General features: G+C 42.4%; 1 protein-coding gene across 1 annotated transcript in view; it reads right to left on the bottom strand.

Moving 5' to 3' along the window:
- Window positions 1–690: 690 nt before the first annotated feature.
- The window catches only part of LOC147736869 (uncharacterized), a 54,664-nt gene continuing 43,809 nt past the window's right edge, over window positions 691–11,545 (bottom strand). The window contains exon 2 of the mRNA XM_086953536.1: window positions 691–5,660. Coding sequence (XP_086809662.1) covers window positions 3,108–4,502 — 1,395 coding nt within the window. The 5' untranslated portion in view covers window positions 4,503–5,660 and the 3' untranslated portion in view covers window positions 691–3,107. The remainder of the gene's footprint in view (window positions 5,661–11,545) is intronic.

Here is an 11,545-nt window from a genome sequence, read left to right as displayed (position 1 = left end):
GAGTACTCCGCACATGCAAGGATGCTCTCGGAGACTTACTGTGCTCCTTTTAGCTAGCCAACATTACGATCGTAAACACACTAAAACATGTAGAACTGCACATCTCTACGCCATTAAACTGAGGTGGGGCAAAATTTACCAAATGTAACTTACTACACCTAAAGTTGAGCAATAGAAAGTGCAGCCCCACACATAGCCAGTCAACGGTAATACAAAACTCTCCCTTGGAAAATACTGGAGACAGAGACTTAAAAATAGAACCCAATGGGAAATTAAGATGAATTAAAATGATTTATTTAGCCTGCATATAAATTCAATTTTGTTTTACAAAATAACAAAAATAATTTCTTCATGATAAAAATGTTAAACTTTTAATTTAAAAAATATTATAACTATTAAGAAAATAATTAGAAATAATTATATACATAACTCTTTGTAAGGCAGTGTCCTCTAAACAGATATGTGTAAGGCAATTTAGATATTCTGAGTACATAACAAATAAAACACAATTTCATTTTCCATGTGATTTTTTACAACAAATCTTTAAAGACATTTTTATTTAACGCATTTAAAATTAATTAAATATTTAATTAAAATACAAATTACAAATATTGTAGCATTTTTCATTTCGCTCTACATTTGAAGTACATAAAATTAATTTACATTGATATTAAACATAAAAATATTTCATTTTTTTCAAGTTTAATAAACTTTTTTAATTTGTCCTATGTTTTTACAGAGAGAGCTCCACCCAAGTTCAATATATTATGTGTATCTTTTCTTCAGCTTAAATTAAAAGTTTCACACATAAAGTAACATTTGCATTATGTATTAATAACTATTAAATGAGTTGTAGAAAGATAATGATAATAAATGTAATTATACTTTACGAGGAGCAGAAGGGAATAGGAACATGGCTGCAGGTTGATGCCGGTCGCAGGGAGCTTCGGTCGCAGGGAGCTCCAGTGATTCATCCGGCTTGTCTCAGACATTCCACTATCTACTACTGGAGACCTACCCACATTACCCTTCTCTAGACCGTTCTCCCACCAGATCTTCACCTCTTCCTGGCCCACAAACTCTTAAAGGCTGTTAACTTAATTTTTCTGATTAATTCATCTGCATCCTCTCCCCTCCCTAAGACTGTGCATCTCATTATTCCATATATCCTTCAACTTGGCGAGGAATGTAAACTTAACAGAGGCTCCCAGAGCTCTTAGCACCTCCATTTTCAGGCCCACATTAAGCCTTACTAGATTTCCAGATCCCCTGCTTTGTTTTTCAGTTTAAAAAGTTTCGATCTTTAGCTAGGACGCTCAATCAGTTGCAGCTGAACCATATATATTCTGCTATGTTGACATCCCTGAGTGCTGAGAATCTTTTTATATAATTTGGAGAGCCTAAATTTTCTAAGTAAGTAAGGCAGTAAAGTCCCTTTGGCAGCACTCAAGGATAGGGTACACTGAATGAAGGCTCCGGGGATCCACTGCTATACAGACTCCGCTCCCATTTAGGACTTTCCTGGGACTCCTTTGTGGTTAAGGGATGAACTCAGTCTCCAACTACAAAAGGTAAACTCTAGTACCCGGAGGGATCTGAAGTCGAGACACATCTTTATTGCAGGGTAGGACCTCCATTTGTTAACGGTAAGGGAAATCTCAAAGTTGAAATATCTGCAGCTTTTTTCACGGTGGTCAGCTCAGAGACTAACAAAAATAGAGCCCTGGGAACACAAAACGCTCTTTAATGCGGATAAATGGATTAAAAAGGAAGTATCTTTGTGGTACTGGGACATGATAGCTGCAGAGGACAAGAAGAATATAGACCCACACCGAATATGGGAGAAAGACCTGTGGCAGCTGGCTGTGGAAGACCTCTGGAAGTATCTAGAAATCTTCTTGATAAAACAGTAAAGTCTACACCGCTGAAGCAAAACTTACTCTTCACTCTCCACAGAGCCCATTGGATGCTCCAGAGACTGGCTAAGTACTCCCAAGTAGTCCCATGTTGGAAGAGATGCAATATGACGGAAGCAGGCAACAAGCATAAGTTCATGGATTGTCCTATGCTGAAACGTTACTGGAATGACTAGGTGACTATGTAGAGGAACTCACAGGCTGTGAAGTAAAGATAAGACACTCTCTGATATCCCTTGGTGTAGACTTGGCATTGATTAACCTCAATGAGCACCAAATCATTTCTCTGGTTCTGCCGTCTGAACTAGACTGGATTAAGTCAGGAAGGTGTAAGAGTCAACTAGACCTAGCGTATAACAATAAAGAAGCTTCAAAGCATAGGTCTCCTTTTGTAACCTAGCAAGCAAATCCTATTAGTTTAATGATTACACCATAACTTTGCTGAGTTGATGCCGGACTGTAATGTGTATAATACTATTCAGCAAGACACGCAGTCACATTTACGGTAAGGAGTTTCTCAGACCATCGACTAGGTTAACTAGTGACTGACGGTGGAATGAGTACAAAAAAGATAATTTATACTTTTCTAAAAATGAAAGTTATAGGAGTGAATAATTTATAAAAAATCTCAAAATAATAAAATGCTTCCTTTTCAGCTATTTTTTGCCATTCAATTCCATTTATTTAGATTTTTATTTACTTTACAATATTTAATGTAAGATTAGTTCCTATAGGATTTTATTTGACGTCTCCACCTCCATTATTATTTAGGGAGGGTGTTGCAGTTCCAACAGAAACACGTGTCGGCTGCCAGTCCAACACATGTGGAAGGATTACTGTATCAAGCTTTCCATCGTTAAAACATATGTCATCTGTTTCCAAACATATGATCTAAATGCATTTGATTTATATATTTACTCTATTGAACAACAAGCAATGACATTTTGAATTTCTCTATGAAACTCACTGTTTGTAGATACATCAAATATAAAATCTTTTTTTAGGAATCTAATTAAACTGACTTGAGTGCCGAGGTTTATCTATAGTCTTTGACATTGCCACTGGGTTCTTTGAGAACAGTGGATAACACCTTAGGGAGTGGGGTGAAAATCTATAAACTTGAGGGGCACCAATACTGTGACTTAATATCTAATGCACTTAGAGAGTGATGTGCTACCAGCAGGACCACCACTACCATTTGTAAATATTGTGTGTTTTCTTATGTTGAGTAAGATTACTTTTCAGACTGAAGCTTCTCTGGCATTCAGTGCACTGATAAGGTCTTTCACCAGTGTGTGTTCTCTCATGTTGAGCAAGACTTGATTCCCGGTTGAAGCTTTTCTGGCATTCAGAGCACTGATAAGGTTTTTCCCCAGTGTGGATTCTCTGGTGTTGAATGAGATTGACCTTACAAACAAAGCTTTTTTGGCACTCTGAGCATGGATAAGGTTTGTCCTCTGTGTGTGTTTTCTTATGTTCAATGAGATTTCTTTTCTGACTGAACATTTTCTGGCATTCGGTGCACTGATAAGGTCTTTCACCAGTGTGAGCTCTCTCATGTTTAATGAGACTGGCCTTACAGCTAAACTGTTTTGGGCACTTTGAGCACTGATAAGGTTTGTACCCAGTGTGTGTTATCTCATGCCGAGTGAGAGAACTTTTACAAAGGAAGCTTTTCATGCATTCAGAGCACTGATAAGGTTTTTGCCCAGTGTGGATTCGCTCATGTTTAAGGAGACTGGCCTTACAACTGAAACTTTTTGGGCACTTTGAGCACTGATAAGGTTTGTACCCAGTGTGTGTTTTCTTATGTTCAGTGAGATTACCTTTCTGACTGTAGCTTTTCTGGCATTCGGTGCACTTATAAGGTCTTTCACCAGTGTGTGTTCTCTCATGTTGAGCAAGACTAGATTCCCGGTTGAAGCTTATGTGGCATTCAGAGCACTGATACGGTTTTTGCCCAGTGTGGATTCTCTCATGTCGATTGAGATTTTCTTTACAACGGAAACGTTTTTGGCACTCTGAGCACTGATGAGGTTTGTAGCCAGTGTGTGTTATCTTATGTCGAGTGAGATGACTTCTGTGGCTGAAGCTTTTCAGGCATTCAGAGCACTGATAAGGTTTTAGCCCAGTGTGTGTTCTTTCATGTTGAATGAGGCAGTCTTTACGACTAAAGCTTTTCTGGCACTCTGAGCACTGATAAGGATTTAGCCCAGTGTGGATTTTCTCATGAGAAATTAGACTGACCTTATGACTGAAGCTTATTTGGCACTCTGAGCACTGATAAGGTTTGTACCCACTGTGAATCCGTTCATGTCGTGTGAGACTACTTTTCGTACTGAAGCTTTTCTGGCACTCAGTGCACTGATATGGTTTTACCCCAGTGTGGATTGTCACATGTTGAATGAGAGAGTATTTTTGAGTAAAGAATTTCTGGCATTCAGGACACTGATAAGGTTTTTGTCCAGTGTCAGTTCTCTCGTGTTTAGTGGGGTGGTATTGACAACTAAAGCTGTTCTCAAATCCATCACTCCTAATCGAGTTATGGGAATTTTCATGTTGGGTTTGCTCCTGGACACCGGCCATGTTAAGACTGTATCTGATTCCAGAGTTTGTACTTGTTTATGCTACACTCAGCATTAACTTCTAAAATACACGGCAGATGCTCTTCTTAACATTTGTATTAAACTAATTATATCTTTTATCTGGAAACTATTTTCCTACTTTTAAAGGCAGCCTGTCTAACCTGTTTTATAAACTTTCACTGAGGAGCCCCTTGAATTTAGTGAGATGGGTTCATTTTCTCCTTGTTATGCCCGAGTGAGTTTTATCAAGTTGAATTAACTAATTTTGTGACTCCGGTTTATCAGATTCGATTTAGAAGTTTTAAAATAACTGATAAGGTCTTTGGGGTTTAGTTTTTGCCGTTAAAGTAGATTTGTTCATACAAGTAATGACAGGTGATTAGGGCATGCCAGGGTGGTTTTATGAATTAGCAATACATAGCACTGGCCTCTTTTAAACTTTGTGCAGGTACATTCTTTGCCACTCTAGTGGCTAGGGCAGGTACATGATCAACTTTGGTAGTCCGAGCCAATTTGAAAATACTCTGATCAACCCAAGAGACAGAGTTGATGGGGGATAATGTTTCGATACTGGAGATGATAATCCAGCGTCTTTGCTGTAATGAGAAAGAGCATTTACAATTGGTTTTTTTCTTAACAATGTCTTCTCTCTAACAATTACTTGAGACGTAGACAAAAGCTCGTTCTTTTAATCACATGCACAAATACTGTTTTTTTAGGAGGGGTTTGGGTCTCCAGGGCATTTCTCATAAACCATCAGACAGAATTTGCAACACTGATTATTCTCAAATGCACTGTGTGGGTATCCAATGTAGCAAATGTTCTTTGTCCAACCAATCTTGAAATGTTTCTTTTAAGTGAAAATATTTTTACAATTCGTAGATGCAGACTTTCAATTTACTCTTGAGTTCCATTCATACTTCAGAGAGTCCTCAATCTCAGTAAATGACTCTTCGTAAACATTTACCGTCATTTCTTTAAATATTTGACAAATTTCACATTCAGCAGTTTCTTCCGCTCCAAATTCATCAACATTCCTGGCACATATAATATGTTTCTCCTCTAGAGCTCGAGAATGTTTTAACTTTCCTTGAAATAATCCTTTTTATTGTGTTTCACTAAATTAAAACCTTCTTTTTTCTGTTCATGCTTCAGTCACCTGGAGAAATAGAATTTGATATTGTAAATCAACATAAAGAACAAATATTTATGACTTTGTACTTTGCAGAAAGAAAGCATATATAGAAGCAAGATAGGCAATCAGCTTGAGTTGCATTTCTAATAGTGGTGAAACAGCTCGGGGACACTGTGTAGAAAGGGAGCTTGGAACCACTGGAACTCAAGGTTGTGAAAGCAAAACAAGTGAATCTTTAGGAAAGAATAACAAGTTAGACATATATTCTAACACTTATTATCACACGCAGCCAATATATTTGTAATACTTTTAATGAATTATCAGATGCTATTTATTCCACTGCACACTGGGAGTGGGTGGAGGGCCGGGCTGGCTCCAGCAATTGTGCTATCTGCCCTTTGACCTTTGCTGACTGTGAGGAATCTTGCTGTATTAAACCGGCAGGCATTTAAAAAAAAGGAAACCTGGGCGGCAACCTCTAATTGGTGTCTCACCAGAAAAGTGGTAGAAGCGAAATTAGATCAGGGCGGATTAGGCAGGTGCCCCCACTACAAAAATCACACAAACTAAAAAGTCACAAAAGAAGTCAACTACAGCAAGGGGGACATCAACAAGATCCCAAGGAATAGGAAACCTGATCAACAACGGGGAAGCAGCAGCCCTCATCCTCCTGGACCTCTCTGCGGTGTTCAACACTGTCTGCCACCGCACCCTAGTGAAGCGCCTCAGCAACATCGGAATCCGAGAGAAAGTACTGGAGTGGATCATCTCGTTCCTCGCCGGAAGAACCCAGAGAGTCCGCCTCCCCCCATTCAGATCCGAGGCCACCGAAGTCATCTGCGGCGTACCACAAGGATCTTCACTCAGTCCAACCCTCTTCAACGTCTACATGAGCCCCCTCGCAGCCATCGCACGCCAACACGACCTCAACATCATCTCCTACGCCGACGACACCCAGCTGATCCTCTCCCTCACCAACGACCCCACCACTGCCAGAGCCAACCTACACGAAGGGATGCGAGACGTCGCCGACTGGATGAGGAACAGCCGCCTTAAACTGAACTCAGACAAGACGGAAGTCCTCATCTTGGGATCATCACCCTCCGCCTGGGACGACTCCTGGTGGCCCCCGGCCCTGGGCACTGCTCCCAAACCAACGGGCCACACATGAAACCTGGGCTTCATCCTGGACTCCTCCCTGCCGATGACCAAAGAAGTCAACGCCGTCACATCTTCGTGCTTCAACACCCTACGCATGCTCCGCAGGATCTTCAGATGGATCCCCACTGAAACCAGGAAGACCGTTACCCAGGCACTCGTCACCAGCCGACTGGATTACGGGAACACCCTCTACGCCGGAACCACAGCCAAACTCCAAAGAAGACTCCAGCGCATCCAGAACGCCTCCGCACGACTCATCCTGGACATCCCCCGACACAGCCACCTCACCGGACACCTGAGAGACCTGCACTGGCTCCCCATCAGCAAGAGAATAACGTTCAGACTCCTCACCCACGCACACAAGGCTCTCCACGACCTGGGCCCCAAGTACCTCAACGACCGCATGACCTTCTACACGCCCACCCACCAGCTACGATCAACCAGCCAAGCCCTCGCCGCCGTACCACGCATCCGCAGAACCACCGCCGGAGGAAGATCCTTCTCCTACCTGGCAGCCAAGACTTGGAACTCCCTCCCCACCCACCTTCGGCGAACCCAGAACCATCTCTCCTTCAGAAAGCAGCTCAAGACCTGGCTGTTCGAGCAGTAACATCCCCTTTTCCCCCAGCGCCTTGAGACCCTCCCGGGTGAGTAGCGCGCTTTACAAATGCCGTGATTGATTGATTGATTGTTTGAAACCATCCCAGCCCAATACTTCCTCCACTGGAAACCAATTTTGGAAAAGCGAAAAGGTTGGAACAAGAAATAAATACATTTTTCTTTCTGAAAGACCTGGCAGCAGCAATCTTTTCGGAAACAGGAAGTATAAAGGGTTTGCTCGCACCTCTTGCCCCACAAAAACCAATGGCTTTGGAAACGCGAGAGGCACCTTATGCAATGGCACCTTTTACAGAGCCCAGACACAGGGAAAGTGTAGGAAAAATGGAACAAATAATAACAGATTCAATAGATGAGGAAAATCAGCTAAAAACACACTAAACAAAAAGTAGGAAAAAAATCATTGTACAGGCAATTATACACTCAGTGAATAATCACAAGAACGATTTGGAAGACATTAAGCAAACATGTATAGACCTGACTACTGAACTTAAAAAAAGAAACCATCAACATGATGAAATAGCAATAGCATCCAAGTTCAAAACACTGGATCACTTTCACTCAACTCCTAACAGAGATAAACAGGTTGAGGAGAATCGATGCTACGATTCCCCTTCAACACCCTGTGATATAAAGGCTTCCAAGAAGGAAGGTCTGCAAACTTCATGGTTGCACTCCACATTAATAATGGACAATGAGGTTCCGTGACGGTTCCGTGACGACTTGAACCCGTGTTTTCAAGTTTGTCGGAAATACCTAATATTGGTATCAGTGAACCGCAAATGATCCATTTAGTATATCCTAGTGTTTTCGCTACGCTACGAGCAAGAGCACTCCTTCCATTGACATATTTCTGATATACCCACGGCATCCATCTTAGATCGTGGCCGCCATTTTGTGTTTCCTTGCCCTCACATATGCAATAGCCTCTGATCACTTCATTCACTCCACTTTGATTAAGGACACGTAGCCTTAGCCGGAGATTCACCTCTTACATGACACGTGCACCTTAAACCAGATCACGCTGTAGCTGCATGACTCGACAAAGGCTGCCTCCTCTGCCCGAGGCCAGTCCTGCCAAACTGGTCTTCGTGTCCATTGTACCTGATCATGATTAGGCGGCCGAAGCCGGTAGCCTTGCCCATTTACAACCCACAAACATCCCTTATCCCGCTTTTCTATCTTCCACACCTGGCTCTGTTTCTTTCTTTCTGAATCTTTATTAGGGGGAGGTAACGAACTTTACGATGAGGCGGTCCGGGTCCTGAATGCAATATTGACAGGGAATTGTGACAAACTAGTGGGAACCCCTCTTTTCGCAATGTTTGGCCTCAGATATTATCGACGGTTCCTGTGTAACACCAAATATTTATTGTTTTAGACACAAAGGTTTTGGGAATGTATTACATGTAAAGAATTCGCCCCCAGCATAAAATTTCGTATATAAGGAGCAACCCACTTTGTACAAATCGAACAGGCTCCTAGTCTCTGCCCGTGTGTAGATTCTGTGACTTCTGTGTCCCTGCAGTAATAAACCTTTGGTCTTTGACGCCACCATCGAGAAGCCCGTGTTTCTGTTCATTTGTGCACCAAGGCAGGTGGAACTCCGGGGTCTTTGGGTGTTGTACCCTGACACCTCTGGACGGAACCAAAAAGTCCAGAACTCCAATTGGCGCCCAATGTGGGGCGACGTCATTCGGTACCGGTCCAAAAGCCTGAAGAGTTCGAGAAACTTCGTGTGAAGATTCCTGAGGGAGGCGCCCCACTTCATCGATCCCGGCATATCGCAAAAGTGGCCCGAAGTTCTCTTCCACGAGGGTTTCCCGTTCAGGACGGCTGCAGTGGGCCGTTGCCTTGACCGTCGCCCTGTCTTGGACCCGAAGTGGTGCAGTCCTTAGTACGGCGAAACGTGACGGGTTTCTCCTTGGTGACGTCTTCAGTGACTCAGTTAAGTATTTAGTGATAGCTAGCTGGTTACTTTGTGAGGATTGTTAAAATCCTTGATCGGTTCTTGGTTTGGTTTGGTTTTGTCAGATTATCACTAGTTGTTCTAGTTACGATAATCTATTTGGTTTAGTTTTGGGTATCGATACATCAGTTCGTTTTGGAAGGCCTAAGTTCTTGGTTCGAGTGCACATATTTGTTCCGTGTTTGTTTGTTTTTGTGTTCCGGACTGAAAATGGTAAGTCGGAAAATGTTGTCTTGTTTTAGTTGCAACAGTGACTCACGATTGGAGGACTCTTGTCTGGTTCCTCCGATTGGGACTCCCCTATATGATTTATATTGTAAGTATGGAGTGGGTCCTATAACTTATAATGAGATATGGGTCCGCTATTGTAAGAAGGATGGTGTCCTTAGTTGGCCACTGCATGGTAGTTTTGAACAAGAGATTCTCGACAACTTAGAAGCGAAATTGTTTAAGAAGAAAGCCCGGCCGGCAATGTTTGATTCCTTCCGTTATTGGCGGAAAGAATCCAAACAAAGAGAAATGAGAAGGTTGAAGAAAGAGCAGAAAGAACAAGAAGAGTTAACTCTAGAGCAAGCGACTAAACAGTTGCAGGCTAACGAGTGTGAGAAGGCCATAGATGTAGCCATTAGAGAGCATAACTTAGCGATTGACAAGTGCTATCCTGCCTTGCCATCGAAAATGGCTAAGATACTGGAGGACTCCGAAAACGATCCTCTGCTATCTTATCTGTTACGGTCACCTCCACCGTATGCACAAGGTGCTACGACTCCACCTGTCCCGAATGTTCAATTGCCGGTTGCTGGACAACCTGGTGCTCCTGCTCTTATCCCTCAGAATCAAGTTCCTATACTTCCTGTGGTGAATGTGAATGTTCCTACAGCTCCTCCTCTTCCTACACTGCCAGCCCCTATACCTACCTCTGTACCTACTGCTCCAGAAACTATTTTCCTCGATACTCCTACTGCTTCCTCATCTATTCCTACCTCTACTGCATTCTCTATGTCTGCGAGTGTACTAACTCCACTTTCTGTTCGTCGAAGAATCACTGATTCGGTTACTAATATGCTGTCTCCTATATATAAAACTTTGATTAAGACTCCTACTCCTGACTCTGTTCAGAGACGGAGTCAGCTTCCGAGTACTGAGGAACGGGGAGTTTTAGATTCCACGGCTCTCAGGTGGATTTCGAAGGGTAGAAGATATAGTACGAGAGATGTGTTAGACACATTTATGCAGTGGGGAGAGCCAACGCAACGATACGTCTTTGATGAGATGTGCTCGTTGTTACGTGAAGAGATAGAAGAAGATGATGTCGAATCAGATTTGGAAGATTTAATTAGGGTTCAAAAGGAGTTTGCTGCTGGAATGATAGTGGGTGAGAGTATAAAACAAGCGATGGAACTCATTTTAAGTTTTAGGAATGATCCATCTCTTCGTTCACCGAGAGATTTAGAGAAAGGTAAAATGAAGCTAAGTCGCCAATATCCTATGAGGGAGGTTCCTCCAATTTGGCGCAAAGCAATACAACGTGATGATAATGCAGGAATTGCGGCTGCTCCAGCACAGTTCCAACGAGTGTGGATACACATTCCATGGAAGCGAGCAGAAGTGTTAGCAGTGAAACAGGCCTTGCCAGATCCGCGTAAGAATCCAGCCGGATATTACAAAGAATTAACACAGACAGTTGAGGCTTGTATAATGAACTTAGCCGACATTGATATGTTGTTTGGTAATGTAGTTCCACAACCAGTGTGGGCTAAAATTCGTAGAGAGGATCATCAGGCTGCATTAGGTGGTGATTGGGCAGCTATCACTGCAGCAGATGGTCAACAAACAGGTGGTGCGAAACCTGAACCTTTGATTGCTAATCTGCCAGGTAGAATAATTGATCTAATGAAGACTCTGATGCCAGCATTGCGTGTAAATTGGGACAAGTTGTCAGCATGTAGGCAGAAGAAAGACGAAAGTGTCTCGGACTTCTTCACGAGGTTCGAAGAGACTTTTGTGGATCATAGTGGTCAGGACATGAGTACAGAAGGAGGACAGAGATTGTTTGTCGATAAATTTGTGCATAATTTGTTACCTGAATTATGCAATAAATTAAAAGACTCAGAAAGTGCATGGGCTGTATCTACGACAGCGCAAATACTTGCGACTGCGC

This window comes from Lissotriton vulgaris, chromosome 1_2 (assembly GCF_964263255.1).
Source record: "Lissotriton vulgaris chromosome 1_2, aLisVul1.2, whole genome shotgun sequence".
NCBI lineage: Eukaryota > Metazoa > Chordata > Amphibia > Caudata > Salamandridae > Lissotriton > Lissotriton vulgaris.
This window is presented reverse-complemented; position numbering and strand designations above follow the sequence as displayed.